A 22,462-nucleotide genomic window follows, 5' to 3' on the forward strand; every position below is an offset into this window, starting at 1 on the left:
TAGTCAAAAGTTGTTCACTATATAGGGAATGAGGTGCTATTTGGGATGCAACCAGAGTCTATCCTCATAGATATCCAGATGTTTATGATTATTCAGAGTAAGGAATGGAGGATATGTCCATCTATGATGGAGGACAAGCTCACAAAATATTAGGCAAGGGAAACAGAGAGCCATTCCAAGCCGTTTTATAAATTGATTTTTCAGTATTTTTAATGAAGCATTGACATTTACTTCCAGTGTTTAGCAAAATGGCCATTCTCCAAAAGTAACATCTTAAAAATGAATGCGGAAAGTAGATATTTGGACAGTTTTCATAATAATCCTACTAACTGGGCTAACTGCCTACGGACGGAAATTAATGGCTTTATTTTCATTGGTTCAAAACCAGAAAGCTTTTTTTTTTTTTATAAGCCTATCTCATCCCAGGCTGTTGTCTTTGTATAACAGATGAGCACCATGTGGAGATGTGGCCGAGCACAGCAGTTTTACTAAACTCATGCCACAAATGCACAATAAACAGTCAGCAATCTATCAAAATAGATTTTCTGCACAATAGACTGACAACTCTGCCAAGAGCTAATGGTATATAGCTAACCATATCATAGTGATTCAGCTGGATTTAAACATCAACTGAAGCAAATTGCTTCCACCTCTGAAGGTTCCTGGTTATGAAACAGGCTTTGGGATGGTGAGAGGTGAACATTTGGGGGTTTTCATGTGCTGAGTGACCCATATTGTATTTTTGGACTTCCTTGTTTTGTTTGTTTTGGTTTTGAGCTGTCCAATCAGCGCTCACCTCCGGTCCTGTAGGTCCAGGTGGTCCAAGTGGCCCCTCATCGCCCTGGAAAACAATATGGAGACAGAGGGTCAAGACAGGGACAATACCCCTTTGTACAACAACACTTTGCACCATCACTAGATTATGTGGAAATGCTAGATCATTGCTGTCATATATCTTACATATAGTGCATACTATATACATAGCCAAAGTAAGACTTGGTCTTGACATGCTATGAATACGTCAAGCATTGTATGTTTTATGTAGTAAACTAAAGACAATCCCACCTCTAGTCCAGCTGTTCCTCTGGGCCCTGGTAAACCTCTGTTTCCTGGCTTCCCCTGAGAAGAATGATACAGGATGTTAGATTGTGTACGGACCCCATGTTGCTGTCCATGATGCACTGGCAGTCCAACAGCACTGGTCCCCAGCATTCCCCACGCGACCCAGAAAGGACTTCCAAGGTCCATGGACCTGCTCCAACCACTGTTCTTTGTATTCACTAAAAACCAACTAAACCTCTCACAACACTAAAGATACTCATTGCTCATAAAAGTGCTTGATCATGCCAACTACGCCACATGAGGATGTCAAGTTGCTACATTAAAGCCACGTTTATACCTGGTTCTAACATGCATCCTTTTTCGTGATCTTGTCCACATTCTGATTGTGCCCACATTTTCAGACAGGTGTAGACAACTAAAACATGCATTGTGGTCTGATTATGATCAGGCACACATTGTAGACAGATCTGGACAGAGAAACAATTTAAATCATACTCCCTGACGAAGGCCATGCAGCCGAAACGCGTCGGTTTTTAAACAACTTTGTTTCTATTGAACATGCCATACTAATAAAGGCATTTTCATTAATTATATGAAGAGTGCCTTGGTCCTCCTTTCTTTTTGATGACCAATTTAAATCATCATTCAAATCATTGACAGGTGGCACCATTGACTTATGGCATCAATATTTATCTTAAAAACTATATAAAACTATATATATTATTTTGAAAGAATAGCTGTTAAATAATTTGCAGGGAGGGACCAGGAGATTTTTATTTATTTATTTAACCTTTATTTAGCTAGGCAAGTTAGTTAAGAACAAATTCTTATTTACAATGACGGCCTAGGAACACTGGGTTAACTGCCTTGTTCAGGGCAGAACGACAGATTTTTACCTTGTCAGCTCGGGCATTCGATTTAGCAACCTTTCGGTTACTGGCCCAATGCTCTAACCACTAGGCTACCTGCCGCCGCAAAGATCTGGTCACAATGCTTACACGGTGGACGGATATAAGACACATCAGAATGTGGACAAGATCAGGACAAAATTCTTCTCTGTCCAGATCTGTCTACAATGTGTGCCTGATCATAATCAGACCACAATGCATGTTTTAGTTGTCTACACCTGTCTGAAAATGTGGGCACAATCAGAATGTGGACAAGATCACGACAAAGGATGCATGTTAGCACCAGGTATAAACAAGGCTTAATAGGTGTGAGATAGTTTCATTACAGGCTACTCACCTTTGGGCCCTCTGGGCCGTTGTGACCTGGTGGGCCGATGTCTCCTGGGAAACCCTGAGAACAACCAGACAACAGGTGGTCATCTCTACTATACATCACAAGGAGAAGGTAATCTTGACGCCCTCACAGATCCTTACCTCTTGGCCTGGAGGGCCAGGTATACCATCAGGACCCGGCTCACCTGTCACCCCCTAGGACAGAGACAGCATTGTAGTTTGCTGGATACCCTTTGTATCACTAACCATTTCAAAAGTGATAACCTAGTAATATACTGTACTGTATACTGTACATGGTCCCAGGTACACATACCCTATATAAGGGTTAATGGACTCACATGTGGCCCTGGTTTCCCTCGAATGCCTGGCAATCCTGGTGAACCCTGGATACCCTGTAAAACAACGAGAACATTTCTGTGAAACGAAAGGATAAACCCCTGACACAGAGACTCAGACGACAGTCATCCCCATCTGTTAAGTAGGGAAGTGAAATACCTTGTCACCTTGGAATCCATTCTCTCCTTGCTCCCCTGGAAGACCAACGTCATCCTGAAGAAAGACAGAGGTTAGGAGAGGTTGGAGTTAGGAATAAACTAAAAGTACAGTACAAATCCTGCACTCTATTGAGTCAGCTGAGGGCATGAGGCAGACCCAGTATGCCCAGCAGGCAGCTCTAGGGCTGTCAGCTGGTTACCTGTAGACTGCACAGGAACACTGCACATCTGGCTGAGTACAGTACGTGTATATGTGCATTTTTACAAAGAAAAGTACATATTTCTCAGTAGCTTATACATACAGTATGTGTGATATTTGGAGAACATAGCAAGCCTAAGCTCTAAACTAGCAGTGATTGATGATAAGCTATAGTAGATACAGTTAGAAGCCATCTTGTAGGCTTGAGGGTGGTCTACAAACTGTTCCTGAATCAGATTTCTAGAGATGTCTATGTAGTTATACAGCATGTAACCACCTCGTCCCCTGAGAGCCAGCTGGTGGATGAGACTATATTGCATGCAACATTTTTATCTGATAGCATGGTTGATATAAATACAATAGGCTAATAATGAGGTATTCAGATCACCTTATCACCTTTCAGTCCTGGTTCTCCTGGGTTTCCGGGTACCCCCTGAATAACCAGATGAGTAAACAGATATAACATTGCCATAGCGATAGAGATGAACCCCTCTTGAAATGATGCCACCTGCGTTATATTACATCTACATCATCATGTAACAGCGTTTACAGTAAAAGTGAGTAAAGGAGTAGGTTAGTTACCTTGAGTCCACATGGTCCTGGCAAACCCATCATCCCTAGAGGACCCATGTCTCCCTGCCACAAACAACATACAGAACACACACACTTAGAAGACTTGGAACACTTGGAACACTGCAGTAGAACAACGATATCATACACATTCCCAACAAGCTTGTATGATGATGTAATGCTCCTGCTCTATGTTCTTTATGGCAACATTTGGGACATCTGCTTAGCTCTGTTTATCATCAACAATATTGCAACAAGGCAAGTCATAAACAGAGATCCCCAACCAAGCAGAGTGTCCTGGAGAGAGAAGCACAGAGATCCCCAAACCAAGCAGAGTGTCCTGGAGAGAGAAGCACAGAGATCCCCAAACCAAGCAGAGTGTCCTGGAGAGAAAAGCAGAGATCCCAAACCAAGCAGAGTGTCCTGGAGAGAGAAGCAAAGAGATCCCCAAACCAGCAGAGTGTCCTGGAGAGAGAAGTAAAGAGATCCCCAAACTAGCAGAGTGTCCTGGAAAGAGAGAACTAAAGAGATCCCCAAATCAAGCAGTGTCCTGGAGAGAGAAGCACAGAGATCCCAAACCAAGCAGAGTGTCCTGGAGAGAGAAGTAAAGAGATCCCCAAACCAGCAGAGTGTCCTGGAGAGAGAAGCACAGAGATCCCAAACCAAGCACTTATCACTCCAGTGTTAATCTGCTAAATTGTAATTATTCGATTTATTGCCTACCTCATGCCTTTTGCACACATTGTATATAGATTCTCTTTTTTTTTTCTACCATGTTATTGACTTGTTTATTGTTTACTCCATGTGTAACTCTGTGTTGTCTGTTCACACTGCTATGCTTTATCTTGGCCAGGTCGCAGTTGCAAATGAGAACTTGTTCTCAACTAGCCTACCTGGTTAAATAAAGGTGAAATAAAAAAATAAAATAAAAATAAAAAAAAGCAGAGTGTCCTGGAAAGAGAGAAGTAAAGAGATCCCCAACCAAGCAGAGTGTTCTGGAGAGAGAAGCACAGAGATCCCCAAACCAAGCAGAGTGTCCTGGAGAGAGAAGCACAGAGATCCCAAACCAAGCAGAGTGTCCTAAAGAGAGAAGCACAGAGATCCCCAAACCAAGCAAAGTGTCCTGGAGAGAAAAACACAGAGATCCCAAACCAAGCAGAGTGTCCTAAAGAGAGAAGCACAGAGATCCCCAAACCAAGCAGAGTGTCCTAAAGACAGAAGCACAGAGATCCCCAACCAAGCAGAGTGTCCTGGAGAGAGAAGCACAGAGATCCCCAAACCAGGCAGAGTGTCCTAGAGAGAAGTACAGAGATCCCCAAACCAGGCAGAGTGTCCTAGAGAGAAGTACAGAGTGAAGGTACACATGGCTTTAAATACTCACAATGAGGCCAAGAACTCCATTAGGACCAGGGGCTCCCAGCTCGCCCTAAGAAAGAAAGAGAGAGAGAGAGATAGAGAGAGAGCAGATTGCTAAGGTTATAGGCTTTGTTCTAAACAAATACAGGCAGAAGAGAGGCACAGTGTTCCTTTCCGCTGCTGGCAGAAGGAGGGGGGAGAGACCCCAGCCCTCGGTTTGTTTGTGTTTTCCCCTGATAGCTTGTGTAATCTCCAGCTCCCATCTCGTGGGCCAGGCCAAGCTAATGAAAGATGGTGCGACACACAGAGAGGGGCTTGTTGTCCCCGGTAATTACCCCACTGCTACATGCCATGCCCATATCCGCTCCAAGGAGAGAGAGAGAGGGAGAGGGGGAGAGAGATAGGGAAATGAGGTGGAAACTGATCTGCACTTTCTAACCTCCTGCCAAATGTATGAACATATCAGAGACACATATTTCCCTCAGATTACACAGACCCACAAAGAATTCGAAAACAAATCCAATTTTGTTAAACTCCCATATCTATTGGGTGAAATACCTCAGTGTGTCATCACAGCAGCAAGATTTGTGACCTGTTGTCACAAGAAAAGGGCAACCAGTGAAGAACAAACACCATTGTAAATATAACGTATATTTATGTTTATTTATTTTCTCTTTTATACTTTAACTATTTGCACATCATTACAACACTGTATATATACATAATATGACATTTGTATTGTTAATTTCACTTTTGTTTATTATCTATTTCACTTGCTTTGGCAATGTAAACATATGTTTCCCATGCCAATGAAGCCCCTTAAATTGAAATTGTATTGATAGGGAGAGAGAGTGAAAGAGATAGACAGCGAGAGCAAGAGATAGAGAAACGGAGGGAAAGGGAGAAAGAGGGGACCTTTTTCTAAACGGAGAGATAGATGTTAGAGTCCAGTGTGGCCTTCCTGCCCCCTCCCCCTTCTCCCCTCCCTCCTCCCCTAGCTTCATTATGACTGAAGGAGAAGTTATTGAGCCAACAGGAACTTTCCCTCTCCCCTGTTGGAACAACAGGGCAGGAAATGGTGTTGTAGAGGTCTGTTGAGGTCAGACAATCACAATATCTCTATACAGTTGCCACTCAAAGAGCTGTTAAGAAAGGTAGAGTTGAGGAAGCTTCAGAACCACATTATGCCCTCATGTCAAACTAGCTTGAGTGGGATGTGGTCTAAGAAATTGCTTTAGTGAAGATATGATTATCTTTTTGACCTTGTGAAGTACACTACACCGTTCATTGCTTGGATATACACACTTATGCAGTGATCTGACTCTCCCAAGTTGTCACCAATGCAGCTACTGAGAAGTGCATAAGAGTGTATATACTGCTGCTATAATAACTACTTAGCAATGTGAGTGCTCTAGGTTACAGATCTTACAGACATTACTGCAGCATTTAAAACAGTAGACAAATTGTCCAGATCTCAGAGTCCAGAGCCCCCTCCCTCATGACTGTGAATGTGGATAACTGTGGTCTGACATGATCAAAGACCAGAACGAGATGCTCTGGGCATGTAACTATATAACAAACTCGCAGGCTGGAATCATTATGGGCTCAGGAGTAGGAAATCCTCGGGAGGTCCCAGGAAGAAGCAAATGAAATAAAATGCAGTGTGGAGGTTTACGTACCCCAACAGGGGAAACTAAAGGTGGTTGTTTTCAATTCATCAAGTGTGACTTCTATTTAGCATGTCTGTTCACCAGACAAATTGTGTGTGTGTGTGTGTGTGTGTGTGTGTGTGTGTGTGTGTGTGTGTGTGTGTGTGTGTGTGTGTGTGTGTGTGTGTGTGTGTGTGTGTGTGTGTGTGTGTGTGTGTGTGTGTGTGTGTGTGTGTGTGTGTGTGTGAGTTTAAGTAGTGCCTGGAAGCAAACAGCCAGGGTATGCAATTTACACCATTTACGGGCTGATTGAGCCCACTTGACCGCTATACTGAAATGATGTAAATCAGTCATTCAAATTCTCTAAATAGATTGTTGTTGTGTATACTTCAGGAGATAATGCACTGGCTAATTATTGAATCCAAACCAAGATACAAAAACAAAAAGGCTAGACCTGTGACTTTAAAAACAAACAACAGAAACCTTCAATAAAGGCTGAAACTCAAATGTTTTTTGTTGTTGTTTTTTTCAAATACCTTGAGCGTTTGATTGAGCCTGCCTGGAGTGCCAGAAGAATGAGCTTTACACTTTTGGGACTATACCATTCGTTCCATTGCGCCAGTTAAGCTCAATAGAGCACAACGTAAGTATTTGAAAGAAATAAATATTATCTGAACATAGGTCTGAAGTGATGGCCAGGGGAACAGTCATCTCTGCTGTTTGACTTACTGGGTTTCCGTCTGGTCCTGGTGGTCCCCGCTCGCCAAAGTCCCCAGCAAACCCCTGAGTACACAAACACAAAGAGAGTAGGCATGTTATCACTCTGTACCGGGGTGGCAGAGAGCTGTTAAACACTATGGAAGAAACAGATTGAAACACAACCATTCTGCAAAGCAACACAATTGTACTAAAAAGAATAGTATTGAAGCATAATGCTTGGCATGGCCAACCATATCATTACACACCATTACTTTCCCACACCCAGAGTAGTTGACCGTGAGAATATGTTCTTGGAATATTGGGCTTCCTAGTAAAAACCATAATGGTGTGGCTGTATATTAGACACAAAGCTAAAGTATTACGGCATGCACATTGGTTACAATGCAGTATTTGTTGCGTGGTTTTGCTTACCGTTCAGTTCAGCACATCAGCAGATAAAATAATAGTGATGAATTTCTAAATGAGTTTAGTTAATGAGTGATTACCTAATTTCCCTTCTAGTAACTACAGTATTAATTTATTAATTTATTGATTCTTTACTTCTCCTTTATGTTTACCCATACTGCACAAACTCCATCCCTGTCAAAGAGGTTTGCAGAATAAACCCCAAGCAAGCGAGCAGCACGTCAAGCAGCACGTCAAGCAGCACGTCCAGCAGCATGTCAAGCAGCACGTCCAGCAGCACGTCAAGCAGCACGTCATGCAGCACGTCATGCAGCACGTCAAGCAGCACGTCAAGCAGCATGCTGTAAACAAGCTCCTTGGACTCTTTATTCCTAGAGACTGTGTGCGTGCGCGGCGGCAGGAAATTCCATGGCTGAATGTTTGGGAGTGCGCGTGCTGCGCTGAGCCTCGCTGGCAGGAGCCCTAACCAGCAGCCTGGGGACTGACTGGCTGGCCCGGGATCTGCTGACTGGGCTCTTTCCTTTCCTCCTCCTCCTGGGTCAATCTGTTCCATTATAAAACCAGAGAACAAGAGCTGTGACGCTATGATAGGCTACACTGAGGCTCTGGGAGGCTGAGGTTTCCGCTAGGCCACACGCTCAACGTGTGCTGCTTGTCACAATGCCAAGGTCAACAACACCTTGCTGTAGCTTCAGCTTCGACCTTGGCCCTTCTCCACCACAGAATACAAGCGCTGTAGTTACTGTATAGACTGTGCCTGTATGATTAATGGTACTAGTAGTAGAGGTCTCATAGGCCCACAGAGTGAGGATGGAAAATGTAATATTAGATGAAGCGATGGTGATATTACCAGCAGTTTCTATTGCATGAGATATTATTCAGAAGGATGGAATGTGTGTGGCAGGCAGAGTGTTGAGTTAAGCATTAGTAAAACATCTGGGGGAAAGTAATACATTGGTAATTGCTGCAATGTGATGCCTTCGAAAATGTGCAAAATGGCGCTTTTACCCAAACATTATAATAGTGTTGGTTTAAAGTAAAACATTTAGCTACTCCTCAGCTCTTGAGTTGTTTTAACTCAAAGATGTTACTTGAAAGATTGCAGGTAGTACGACATCTGCTGGAAAGGTAATACGTCTGATCCCAGATTAGATCTGTCATATGCAAGTGCCACTCAGAGAACATTACGCTAGTAACTGTGAACATACAGAATGTTTAGACGACTCAATGTAAGGAAGAAAAACTAGCTACTGAAGATGAGAAGGAGAAGGGCTGGTACGGCACCACAGAAACAAACACACAGAGAGATGCCATCATCAAATGCTAAAGTTGCACTCTCCTCATAAAAAAAAAAGACATCTTAGTAATTTAGCAGACACTCTTATCCAGAGCGATTTACAGGAGCAATTAGTGTTAAGTGCCTTGCTCAAGGGCACATCAACAGATTTTCCACCTAACCTACCTTTCAGTTACTGGCCAAATGCTCTTAACAGCGAGGCTACCTCAACAGCTATTTATAGTCTGTGCCAGCTTCAATTGTCGTTCACTGACCATCGTCAGCTTAATAACCCACTTCATCATGTAACATTGTAAAGCTATGCTTGGGAAAATATCTCTATTACATAAGTAATTTGGAACATCAGGATTTTCCATGTAAGCACAACTCAATATGTTGCTGGGAGAATTGGAAATCCCCATGCAGGCGCCAATGAAAATACTTCCCTGGTCTGTGACTAGCTGGGCTGGAATTCCAAAACCAAAAGTTCCTCCACTGCACAAAACATTGTTCCAATGTAATAGATTTTGTTATAGTCCAGTGTGAAATACTTTCTTATAGTCTAATGTAAAATACTTTGTTATTGTCGAATGTAAAAGGCTTTTTTATAGTCCAATGTAATAGACTTTCGAATATCACATACACAATCAATGTCTCAATTGTCTCAAGGCTTAAAAAAGCTTATTTAACTTGTCTCCTCCCCTTCATCTACACTGATTGAAGAGGATTTAAGAAGTGAAATCAATAAGTGATGATAGCTTTCACCTGGATTCACCTGTTCAGACAACATCATGGAAAGAGCATGTCTCGTTCTTAATGTTTTGCACACTCAGTGTATAATCAATGGGATAGTTGCCAATAGTGTCCTAGTTGTAGTCCATTGAGATCTCATCCTATTCTAAATGATATACTGTATAGACTAGTGGAAATATGCAGACAGACTCGAGGCTCAAGGGGTAGCCAGCCATCTCAAGAGTGAAAAGACAACAGTCTTCAACAGTCTTCCACTGTGGTTGTGTGGAGGCTACCACAACATGCATCACTGATGTCTGGCTAAAGCCAAGATGCCCCCATACACGCTCAATACTGTTCCTCTGAATAATAGCCATGCCATACTCACTAAATTACCCTAGCTGTATCTTTAAAGGGCAATTTTGCCACTTTTCAACCTCATATTCATCATCTCCAGCACCAAACCAGTATCTACACATGTGAAAACAGATTGTTTCTATGGTCTGTGGTTAAAAAGATTAGAAGAAAGGCCCTTTAAAAAATGCTTCTCTGTGACATCACAGGGTAGTATTAAAAGTTAAAAAACGGTGAGTTTCAACCTGCAACATGTTCCTAGACCAAGGGAGGGTATTTTCCTGCTCCCCGCGTCACCGCTTTAACTTTTGGTGAACATTTCAACTTTATATTTTTTCCCTACAAAACATAAAAATGCGTGCGTCTTTACATACTTTGACACTGGTGTTGTACTGGAGATAATGAAAATTAGGTTGAAAAGTGGTGGAATTGACCTTTAAGGTATGACAGAATGGGAAAAAGGAACAGTTGATTTCATGGTATTATTGCATTCACTATAAAAAGGTATGTTGAGAGAAATCTTTACCGGCCTACCCATCTTGCCCTTCTTCCCATGAACACCAGGAATTCCCTGAGGAGGTAGAGAAAAAGAGAAGGATGGGAAAAGAAAGAAGAGAGGAGGGGAACAGCAAAAGAAGAGGTAAATGTCAATAATAATTTCATATTTATTTTACAAGCAGATTATGATTGGTTCTTTAAGGTAGCCTACTAGAACCAAAACACATACTGTATCAAATGTAAGCTAGTGCAAGCATGTCCAAAAATTCTCTCTAATATAGCCTACAATTCTACTCCAGTTGCCTGCGGGGGTTCTGGGAAAATAAGTCTTCGTCAGGCTATTCCGAAGCAGCTCTTGTTCCAGCTCCTTAGTGTTAGCCCATCTCCTGACTATTATCCAAACAGTAGGGATGGCTGGAATTCCACCAGCACTTGATCCTGTATTGGGAAAGTGCTACTCCAATCATCTTTTAGCGGTTTGGAGGCGAGGGCCTACTGCTAGCATTTCATCCAGTGTAAGCACCTCTATTTCACAATCATTTAAACTCACTAAGGGTTAGATCTGATCATCCTGACTGATAATAATGTCCCCAGGAGAGTTTTCAGCTACTGTGTACCCCTCCCATAGGACTAAGAGAGGTGGTCTCTTTTTAGTCTCAGTAATGCACCAAACAAGTCATTCAAAGAGGTAGAAAGGTTATTGTATAGTTATTCATTTTCATATTTCTAGGAGATATTCTGGACTACTTACTCTCTCACCATCAGGTCCAGGAAGGCCAAAAACCCCAGGGATTCCTATGAAACCCTGCAGAAATATTGGTGGGATAAAGGGGTATAGGTGACAGGAAGAGGATAAGGAGAGTGGGAGGACAGGGGAGAGCAGAGAGAGATGGACGGGAGGGAGGAGGTGAAATAAGGGTTATGGAATAAAGCAGAGGAGAGGAGACAGGTGAAGAAATGGATAGTGAAGAAGGCAGTGGGGGAAGAGAGTGGGGTGAGGAGAATAGAGGGATGAGGGACAAAAAGGAGATCAATTACATTTCTATAACTCTCTTCTTTGGTTTCATCACATCGGTGTGGCTTTAGTCCTTTTTGGTGAGATTCTGTTGGCCGCAGGGGTGGGGCTCTTCATGAAGAACAAAGCCTTGAGGCAAGTGTATATGCCCATGGACTGCATGGTGCTGCCTTCCACGATGTAGTCCAAGGGCACATACCCTCACGTCAGGGATCTCTGATGATTCCAGGGTGGCTGCTTACTGATGGAGGGCTAGAGGAGGGCTAGAGGAGGGCTAGAGGAGGAAGGAGGGAGGGCTAGAGGAGGGAGAGGGGGGGCTAGAGGAGGGAGAGAGGAGGGCTAGAGGAGGGAGGGGGAGGGCTAGAGGAGGGAGAGAGGAGGACTAGAGGAGGGAGAGAGGAGGGCTAGAGGAGGGAGAGAGGAGGGCTAGAGGAGGGAGGGAGGAGGGCTAGAGGAGGGAGAGGGGGGCTAGAGGAGGGAGAGAGGAGGACTAGAGGAGGTAGAGAGGAGGGCTAGAGGAGGGCTGGTGGAGGGAGAGAGGAGGGGTAGATGAGGGAGAAAGGAGGGCTATAGGAGGGAGTGACGAGGGCTAGAGGAGGGAGGAGGGCTAGAGGAGGTAGAGAGGAGGGCTAGAGGAGGGAGGGAGGAGGGCTAGAGGAGGGAGGGAGGAGGGCTAGAGGAGGGAGGGAGGAGGGCTAGAGGAGGGAGGGAGGAGGGCTAGAGGAGGTAGAGAGGAGGGAGGGAGGAGGGCTAGATGGAGGGAGGAGGGCTAGAGGAGGGAGGGAGGAGGGCTAGAGGAGGGAGGGATGAGGGCTAGAGGAGGGAGGGAGGAAGGCTAGAGGAGGGAGGGAGGAGGGCTAGAGGAGGGAGGGAGGAGGGCTAGAGGAGGTAGAGAGGAGGGAGGGAGGAGGGCTAGATGGAGGGAGGAGGGCTAGAGGAGAGAGGGAGGAGGGCTAGAGGAGGTAGAGAGGAGGGAGGGAGGAGAGCTAGATGGAAGGAGGAGGGAGAGAGGAGGGAGAAAGGAGGGCTAGAGGAGGGAGGGAGGAGGGCTAGAGGAGGGCTAGATGAGGAAGGGAGGAGGGCTAGAGGAGGGAGGGATGAGGGTTAGAGGAGGGAGGGAGGAAGGCTAGAGGAGGGAGGGATGAGGGCTAGAGGAGGGAGGGAGGAGGGCTAGAGGAGGGAGGGAGGAGGGCTAGAGGAGGTAGAGAGGAGGGAGGGAGGAGGGCTAGATGGAGGGAGGAGGGCTAGAGGAGGGAGGGAGGAGGGCTAGAGGAGGGAGGGATGAGGGCTAGAGGAGGGAGGGAGGAGGACTAGAGGAGGGAGGGAGGAGGGCTAGAGGAGGTAGAGAGGAGGGAGGGAGGAGGGCTAGATGGAGGGAGGAGGGCTAGAGGAGGGCTAGAGGAGGAAGGGATGAGGGCTAGAGGTGGGAGGGAGGAGGGCTAGAGGAGGGCTAGAGGAGGGAGGGATGAGGGCTAGAGGTGGGAGGGATGAGGGCTAGAGGAGGGAGGGAGGAGGGCTAGAGGAGGGAGGGAGGAGGGCTAGAGGAGGGAGGGAGGAGGGCTAGAGGAGGGAGGGAGGAGAGCTAGAGGAGGGAGGGATGAGGGCTAGAGGAGGGAGGGAGGAGGGCTAGAGGAGGGAGGGAGGAGGGCTAGAGGAGGGAGGGAGGAGGGCTAGAGGAGGGAGGGAGGAGGGCTAGAGGAGGGAGGGAGGAGGGCTAGAGGAGGGAGGGAGGAGGGCTAGAGGAGGTAGAGAGGAGGGAGGGAGGAGGGCTAGATGGAGGGAGGAGGGCTAGAGGAGGGAGGGAGGAGGGCTAGAGGAGGGAGGGATGAGGGCTAGAGGAGGGAGGGAGGAAGGCTAGAGGAGGGAGGGAGGAGGGCTAGAGGAGGGAGGGAGGAGGGCTAGAGGAGGTAGAGAGGAGGGAGGGAGGAGGGCTAGATGGAGGGAGGAGGGCTAGAGGAGAGAGGGAGGAGGGCTAGAGGAGGTAGAGAGGAGGGAGGGAGGAGAGCTAGATGGAAGGAGGAGGGAGAGAGGAGGGAGAAAGGAGGGCTAGAGGAGGGAGGGAGGAGGGCTAGAGGAGGGCTAGATGAGGAAGGGAGGAGGGCTAGAGGAGGGAGGGATGAGGGTTAGAGGAGGGAGGGAGGAAGGCTAGAGGAGGGAGGGATGAGGGCTAGAGGAGGGAGGGAGGAGGGCTAGAGGAGGGAGGGAGGAGGGCTAGAGGAGGTAGAGAGGAGGGAGGGAGGAGGGCTAGATGGAGGGAGGAGGGCTAGAGGAGGGAGGGAGGAGGGCTAGAGGAGGGAGGGATGAGGGCTAGAGGAGGGAGGGAGGAGGACTAGAGGAGGGAGGGAGGAGGGCTAGAGGAGGTAGAGAGGAGGGAGGGAGGAGGGCTAGATGGAGGGAGGAGGGCTAGAGGAGGGCTAGAGGAGGAAGGGATGAGGGCTAGAGGTGGGAGGGAGGAGGGCTAGAGGAGGGCTAGAGGAGGGAGGGATGAGGGCTAGAGGTGGGAGGGATGAGGGCTAGAGGAGGGAGGGAGGAGGGCTAGAGGAGGGAGGGAGGAGGGCTAGAGGAGGGAGGGATGAGGGCTAGAGGAGGGAGGGAGGAGGGCTAGAGGAGGGAGGGAGGAGAGCTAGAGGAGGGAGGGATGAGGGCTAGAGGAGGGAGGGAGGAGGGCTAGAGGAGGGAGGGAGGAGGGCTAGAGGAGGTAGAGAGGAGGGAGGGAGGAGGGTTAGATGGAGGGAGGAGGGCTAGAGGAGGGAGGGAGGAGGGCTAGAGGAGGGAGGGATGAGGGCTAGAGGAGGGAGGGAGGAGGACTAGAGGAGGGAGGGAGGAGGGCTAGAGGAGGTAGAGAGGAGGGAGGGAGGAGGGCTAGATGGAGGGAGGAAGGCTAGAGGAGGGCTAGAGGAGGAAGGGATGAGGGCTAGAGGTGGGAGGGATGAGGGCTAGAGGAGGGAGGGAGGAGGGCTAGAGGAGGGAGGGAGGAGGGCTAGAGGAGGGAGGGAGGAGGGCTAGAGGAGGTAGAGAGGAGGGAGGGAGGGAGGAGGGCTAGATGGAGGGAGGAGGGCTAGAGGAGGGAGGGAGGAGGGCTAGAGGCGGTAGAGAGGAGGGAGGGAGGAGAATTAGATGGAAGGAGGAGGGAGAGAGGAGGGAGAAAGGAGGGCTAGAGGAGGGTTAGAAGAGGACTACAGGAGGGAGGGAGGAGGGCTAGAGGAGGGAGAAAGGAAGGCTAGAGGAGGGAGGGAGGAGGGCTAGAGGAGGGCTAGAGGAGGGCTAGAGGAGGGCTAGATGGAAGGAGGAGGGCTAGAGGAGGGAGGGAGGGAGGCATAGGGGAACTGGAGGACAAGAGATGATCAAAGGGAAAAAATAAATTCAAGAGGACCATGTTGGTCTTCAGATGAAAGCCAGCAGAAGGATGCAGGGTGGTATAGCTGTTGGTACTATACTAGCAACAACAAATACAACAACAACAATAACAACAACAAATATCAACAAATATCACCAGCAACAACAATTGACATTCAGGTTTAAAGTTTTTCAACACAAGCTAATTACTTTTACAGCACCTCAAATCTCTTGTTGTACCAGCATCACCACAAAGAGCTCTGTGATTTTAATCATGGTGAGTTAACAGGGCCAGCTTTTTCGACGAATGGTGTTTACATTATGGCTTTTTTATGTGACCGCTCTGGTCTTGTTGATTTATTTAACATGCTTTTCACAGCTTATTTAACACAGCAAGTGGCTAGAGACCTCTGGAACAAAGTCATCTTTAGAGTAGGGTGTACTGTACTGTACAAACAGAGAATTTGACTGTGTGGCCTTACTCTTTGTCTTCAAAAACTATACTGTGTTTTAATATGTAACATGTCTTGGGCAGGCACCCTGGTTGACAGTGATGCAGTGTACTGTACTGTACTACCTTGACAGAAGTCATAAAGAATCTTCTAAACATATTTCAATGATATGACTCTATTGGCCGTAGATTTATACAGGAAGTAAATAGAACATGATAGAAATCATATCAAACAGTGAATATTCAGTAAGGTTCATTCGGTACATATCATTCTATAAAAACAAATACAGTGCATTCAGTATTCAGACCCCTTGTGTTTTTCCACATTCTGTTACGTTACATCATTATTCTAAAATGGATTAAACATTTTTTTAAATCATCAATCTACACACAATATCCCATAAATACAAAGTGAAAACAGGCTTTTTAGAAAATTTAGCAAATGTATTAAAAATAAAAAACATGAATCCCTTATTTACATAAGTATTCAGACTCTTTACTATGATACTCGAAATTGAGCTCAGGTGCATCCTGTTTCCATTGATCACCCTTGAGATGTTTCTCCAACTTGATTGGAGTCCACTTGTGGTAAATTCAAGTGATTGGACATTATTTATAAATGCACACACCTGTCTATATAAGGTCCCACAGTTGACAGTGCATGTCAGAGCAAAAACCAAGCCATGAGGTCGAAGGAATTGTCCGTAGAGCTCCGAGACAGGATTGTGTTGAGGCACAGATCTGGAGAAGGGTACCAAAAATTGTATCCAGCATTAAAGGTCCCCAAGAACACAGTGACCTCCATCATTCTTAAATGGAAGAAGTTTGGAATCACCAAGACTCTTCCTAGAGCTAGCCGTCTGGCCAAACTGAGCAACCGGGGGAGAAGGGCCTGGTCAGGGAAGTGACAATGAACCCAATGGTCACTCTGACAGAGCTGCAGAGTTCCTCCGTGGAGATGGGAGAACCCTCCAGAAGGACAACCATCTCTGCAGCACTCCACCTATCAGGCCTTTTTGGTAGATTGACAGCCCTCTTGGAGTTTGCCAAAAGGCACCTAAAGGACTCTCAGACCATGAGAAACAAGATTCTCTGGTCTGATGAAACCAAGATTGAACTCTTTGGCCTGAATGCCAAGCGTCATATCTGGAGGAAACCTGGCACCATCCCTACGGTGAAGCATGGTGGTGGCAGCATCATGCTGTGGGGAAGTTTTTCAGCGGCAGGGACTTAGAGACTAGTCAGAATCAAGGAAAATATGAACAGAGCAAATTACAGAGAGATCCTTGATAAAAACCTGCTCCAGAGCACTCAGGACCTCAGACTGAGGCAAAGGTTCACCTTCCAACAGGACAACGACCCTAAGCACACAGCCAAAACAACGCAGGAGTGGCTTTGGGACAAGTCTCTGAATGTCCTTGAGTGGCCCAGCCAGAGCACGGACTTGAACCTGATTGAACATCTCTGGAGAGACCTGAAAATAGCTGTGCAGCGACGCTCCCCATCCAACCTGACAGAGCTTGAAAGGATCTGCAGAGAAGCACGGGAGAAACTCCCCAAATACAGGTGTGCCAAGCTTGTAGCGTCATACCCAAGAAGACTCGAGGCTGTAATCACTGCCAAAAGTGCTTCAACAAAGTACTGAGTAAATGGTCTGAATACTTATTTAAATGTGATATATTTAAGTTTTTTATTTTTTATACATTTGCAAACATTTCTTAAAACCTTTTTTTGCTTTGTCATTATGGGGTATTGTGTGTAATTGATGAGAACACATTTTTTAAAATCAATTTTAGAATAAGTCTGAAACGCAACAAGATGTGGAAAAAGTCAAGGGGTCTGAATACTTTCCGGATTCTCTGTATCTGTGACATTTATCAGACAGAAACACTCAAAACAGAACAAAAAGCACAGTCAAGTTATATAGTATCTTGACAACTGATTAACAACCCTATACAGAACAGAGATAGTACTTTGTTAATGCCATTTTTTAGATGACTCACCCGGACTCCTTTAGGCCCCATAATGCCAACAGGCCCAGGTAAACCCTACAGAGCACAGCATAACAAATTACATTACAAATGGATTTACATAATGCATTTCATAATGCATACAATACATTAAATGTTTAATGTCCATAAAACAGATAGAATTGTAAGTGGATTGGACCCAAATTGTGATTAGTGCTTTCACTATGCTTTCACATAGTGCTATCATAACTAACTGACGATTATTCGTTTTGGCTGAATATTTCCAAGATGTGTTTACAGGCATGCAGATTAGTGGAGGGACAGTCTTGTTTGGGACTCATAGAACATCTCCATTATGTCATCTTGAAGTTGAGCAGACCTTAATGAACATACATGGGCTCTATCTGCACTGTCTCAACTGGTCCAGTGATTCACACTGTCTCAACTCCTCAGGAGACCAGCTGGTCAAGTGATTCACACTGTCTCAACTCCTCACTGTAGCCAGTGATTCACAGTCCACAGATGGTAGGGGGTGCTAAAACCTAATCCATCAGTCTGAAGTGTGTGGGTGTCTGAAGTGTGTGTCTAGCTAGGGAGTTACAACAGTGTGTGTGCGTTTGTGTGTGTGTGTGTGTGTGTGTGTGTGTGTGTGTGTGTGTGTGTGTGTATGTATATATCTGGGGAGTTACAACAGTGACAGGGAAAGAGCACTAAAGAAACAGTGACAAAACACTACGCCCCAGGTCTGAACTCTAAGCTAGCATAAACATTTTCTAATAAGCCGAGCTATGAGTGATTTTGCAGCTGTGCGTGTGTGTAGGTGGCGTTACAAACGTGCGTTCTGGACAGCAGGGAGGAAGCATGTTTTACCTCGTGGAGAAACACACATACTACTCAGCAATGAGAGACTTTTAAAAACGTATTCAAATGATATTCCCAGAAGTGGCAACGCTGCATGAAACTCACAGTGTGAGCTCCTAAAGACTCCTAAGGAAACGTATTCCATGGGGGGGGGGGGGCTACGTTAGTCACAGATTGATTGCATTTCCATGTTCAGTCAAGGTATTGACTACTAAGTAAAAGCCTATGGCAAGTCCAGTGGCAGCAAACCAAAGAATCATATCCCAAATCCTGCCACAGGTGCTTTTGACAGTCTTACAGTGTTGCAGCTCTTTCAAAGACCCTTTCATTCTCTCTGCCCACCTCGTCCAGAGTGTTTACACTCCCAATCCCTCACTCTAGCCTCTTATGAGCAGAGTGTGTTTGGTGTGTGTACTGTAGCCCCGCTTAGCCTTAGCTTTAGCCAGCACCAGAACACTAGACATGAGTGTGTTTACTGTGTGTACTGTAGTCCTGCTTAGCTTAGCCTTAGCTAGCATCTCTCTCTCTCTTACAGCTGTTAATGTACTGTATGGTGTGTAGTCCTGCTTAGCTTAGCCTTAGCTAGCACCTCTCTCTTTCTTACAGCTCTTAATGTACTGTATGGTGTGTGTAGTCCTGCTTATCCAGCACCGCGACACTAGATTTACTGCACCTGCCTGCCAGGATAACCTTTGGCCCCTGGGCTTCCGTCTGCCCCTTGCTCGCCCTGCGGAAAGAGGGAAAGGAGAGAAGGAGTGAGTGAAACGAGAGAGAAGGATTGAGATGAAAGAGGGGGGGCGGGGGTTGCCACAATAGTTGTGTCTTTCTCAGCCTTCATGTCGTTGGAGTGAAGCAGTGTGAGTTCAGGAAAAGGGGGAAATACAGGGAGAGGGTTCCATCTACACACTCTTCATAAAGAACCTTTGTTTCGTCAGCACAGGAGAGCCACTGCAAATATTGACGCTCTATTTTCAATGAAGTTCAACGGACTCCCAGTGGGTAGTTTTACGTTGTGGTAGAACCACGTACAGTTTGACTACTGTACAGTAGTAGTCTGTTAATCATGGGGCTTTCCTTCACTAAAATATTTTCCATGTGGTGAAATAAATGTTCAATTAATCCCTTCATGAAACTTTAAATACTTTTTTTTTTTTTTACTTTAAATATATGCAAAGAACAACATGGGTTTTTTAATGAATGGAAAATTACCGCTTATTTGTAATGAGAGCCAACCAATGTAATTACAGACTACCGGCAATGATGTTTATGCATCATGCATTTTCATTTCCCACTGAAAACCCAAACACGAACATCGCTGTGAGAGCCCAGTGTTGCATACAGCAACAGAAGAGCCAAAGAGTCTCAGTGATACTCTAGATCACTAGGACCTTTCCTGACCACATCAACCTGACCAGGAACAACTCTGGGCCCTACGTATAGCCTTTAACTAAGGCTCAGATCATGTTCCTGCTCAGGCCATGTGGTCAGTGAGAACTCAAGACTCTTTGTACTGATAGTACACTACACATTGCACATTCTTTGTAGTGAATGTAAACGCACTAAACACTATTTTTAGTATTTCTTTGGATTCCCTGGGAGAAGTGACCTTAGGTTGTCCAGACTATTTGACCCAATTTAAGATCTGCCAAAAACAAAATTTCTCTGGCCAACATTGCTTAAGAACTAATGTGTTCATGTTTAACATCCTCCCCTGACAAGGCTTAGTCTCCTCCTCCTTCTAATGGCCTTCTTTTTCTTCTCTCTCTCCTTCTCGGATCTCTCTCTCTCCCTCTCTCTCTCGCTATATACAGTGGGGAGAACAAGTATTTGATACACTGACAATTTTGCAGGTTTTCCTACTTACAAAGCATGTAGAGGTCTGTAATTTTTATCATAGGTACACTTCAACTGTGAGAGAAGGAATCTAAAACAAAAATCCAGAAAATCACATTGTATGATTTTTAAGTAATTAATTTGCATTTTATTGCATGACATAAGTATTTGATACATCAGAAAAGCAGAACTGAATATTTGGTACAGAAACCTTAGTTTGCAATTACAGAGATCATACGTTTCCTGTAGTTCTTGACCAGGTTTGCACACACTGCAGCAGGGATTTTGGCCCACTCCTCCATACAGACCTTCTCCAGATCCTTCAGGTTTCGGGGCTGTCGCTGGGCAATACGGACTTTTGGCTCCCTCCAAAGATTTTCTATTGGGTTCAGGTCTGGAGACTGGCTAGGCCACTCCAGGACCTTGAGATGCTTCCTACGGAGCCACTCCTTAGTTGCCCTGGCTGTGTGTTTCGGGTCGTTGTCATGCTGGAAGACCCAGCCACGACCCATCTTCAATGCTCTTACTGAGGGAAGGAGGTTGTTGGTCAAGATCTCGCGATACATGGCCCCATCCATCCTCCCTTCAATACGGTGCAGTCGTCCTGTCCCCTTTGCAGAAAAGCATCCCCAAAGAATGATGTTTCCACCTCCATGCTTCACGGTTGGGATGGTGTTCTTGGGGTTGTACTCATCCTTCTATTCCTCCAAACACGGCGAGTGGAGTTTAGAGCAAAAATCTCTATTTTTGTCTCATCAGACCACATGACCTTCTCCCATTCCTCCTCTGGATCATCCAGATGGTCATTGGCAAACTTCAGACGGGCCTGGACATGCGCTGGCTTGAGCAGGGGGACCTTGCGTGCGCTGCAGGATTTTAATCCATGACGGCGTAGTGTGTTACTAATGGTTTTCTTTGAGACTGTGGTCCCAGCTCTCTTCAGGTCATTGACCAGGTCCTGCCGTGTAGTTCTGGGCTGATCCCTCACATTCTTCATGATCATTGATGCCCCACGAGGTGAGATCTTGCATGGAGCCCCAGACCGAGGGTGATTGACCGTCATCTTGAACTTCTTCCATTTTCTAAAAATTGTGCCAACAGTTGTTGCCTTCTCACCAAGCTGCTTGGCTATTGTCCTGTAGCCCATCCCAGCCTTGTACAGGTCTACAATTTATCCCTGATGTCCTTACACAGCTCTCTGGTCTTGGCCATTGTGGAGAGGTTGGAGTCTGTTTGATTGAGTGTGTGGACAGGTGTCTTTTATACAGGTAACGAGTTCAAACAGGTGCAGTTAATACAGGTAATGAGTGGAGAACAGGAGGGCTTCTTAAAGAAAAACTAACAGGTCTGTGAGAGCCGGAATTCTTACTGGTTGGTAGGTGATCAAATACTTATGTCATGCAATAAAATGCAAATTAATTACTTAAAAATCATACAATGTGATTTTCTGGATTTTTGTTTTAGATTCCGTCTCTCACAGTTGAAGTGTACCTATGATAAAAATGACAGACCTCTACATGCTTTGTAAGTAGGAAAACCTGCAAAATCGGCAGTGTATCAAATACTTGTTCTCCCCACTGTATATATATATTTTCCTTCTCTCTATCTCTCTCCTTCCCTCCCACTCTACCTTTGTCTCTCTCTCTCTCTCCCTCTCTCCCTCTTTTCTTTTCTCTGTTCAGGAATTCATGTTTGGGTCCTCAGGGAGCAATGTGTTCTGACAGCCGAGCCATAGCTTCAGCTTCGTTGGGTAAACAGATGGAGAGTCTATTGTCTGATGTATGCAGTGGTTTAAACACAGTCTAGGTTGAAGATGACGAAGGATAAGACAAAGGGATTCTAATATCCCATAACACTTTGCAAAAAGCTTTTAACGGCACTGGTCCAATGAATTTGCTTAGTGTTCTAAAGCTGCTGCATGGAATGTTTCTTAACCTGTATATTTTTAGACCGAGGATGCAGTCAGGAACATCACACATTAACACCAGTTCAAAGACACAGAAATAGGGCAGTTAAAATAACTACTGAAACAAGCAAAACTATATGAAGCTGTTACTCATGAGAATAAGTTGAACGTAACAGTGCTTTGCGGAAGCTGCCCAATCTGCAATAGGACTTTACCAGACCAGATTCTGAGCTATCCTATGTTCATGTATCGTTAGCAGAAGTTATTGATACGATATGATAGAACAGAATACTCACAGAATCTCCTGGTTGACCAGCAGGACCTGGATGGCCTTTCTGTCCCTGCAAAGAGAGGAACACTACAGTTAGACAACTTTGTATGGATATGATAAGGATCACATAACTCCTCATATCAGGGATATGAATAGTACCGATATGCTATGCTTCATTTCAGTTACCAAGTTCAGTTACCATAGCAACAAGATACAGACTCACATGTAGTCAATCAGAGACCAGTTGAACATTAACAAAGTTC

The 22,462-nt window shown here is 45.6% G+C and overlaps 1 protein-coding gene across 2 annotated transcripts in view; it reads right to left on the minus strand.

Moving 5' to 3' along the window:
* LOC139545028 (collagen alpha-1(XXVII) chain B-like) overlaps positions 1 to 22,462 on the minus strand; it is a 96,891-nt gene that overhangs the window by 29,499 nt on the left and 44,930 nt on the right. For both annotated transcript variants that reach the window (XM_071352362.1, XM_071352364.1), the window contains exons 8-22: positions 22,225 to 22,269; positions 18,863 to 18,916; positions 17,362 to 17,406; positions 11,308 to 11,361; positions 10,585 to 10,629; positions 7,301 to 7,354; positions 4,948 to 4,992; positions 3,579 to 3,632; positions 3,385 to 3,429; positions 2,799 to 2,852; positions 2,642 to 2,695; positions 2,445 to 2,498; positions 2,308 to 2,361; positions 1,066 to 1,119; positions 797 to 841 (exon numbers count right to left, since the gene is read on the minus strand). In XM_071352362.1, coding sequence (XP_071208463.1) covers positions 797 to 841; positions 1,066 to 1,119; positions 2,308 to 2,361; positions 2,445 to 2,498; positions 2,642 to 2,695; positions 2,799 to 2,852; positions 3,385 to 3,429; positions 3,579 to 3,632; positions 4,948 to 4,992; positions 7,301 to 7,354; positions 10,585 to 10,629; positions 11,308 to 11,361; positions 17,362 to 17,406; positions 18,863 to 18,916; positions 22,225 to 22,269 — 756 coding nt within the window. The remainder of the gene's footprint in view (positions 1 to 796; positions 842 to 1,065; positions 1,120 to 2,307; positions 2,362 to 2,444; positions 2,499 to 2,641; positions 2,696 to 2,798; positions 2,853 to 3,384; positions 3,430 to 3,578; positions 3,633 to 4,947; positions 4,993 to 7,300; positions 7,355 to 10,584; positions 10,630 to 11,307; positions 11,362 to 17,361; positions 17,407 to 18,862; positions 18,917 to 22,224; positions 22,270 to 22,462) is intronic.

Source organism: Salvelinus alpinus, chromosome 19, assembly GCF_045679555.1.
Source record: "Salvelinus alpinus chromosome 19, SLU_Salpinus.1, whole genome shotgun sequence".
NCBI lineage: Eukaryota > Metazoa > Chordata > Actinopteri > Salmoniformes > Salmonidae > Salvelinus > Salvelinus alpinus.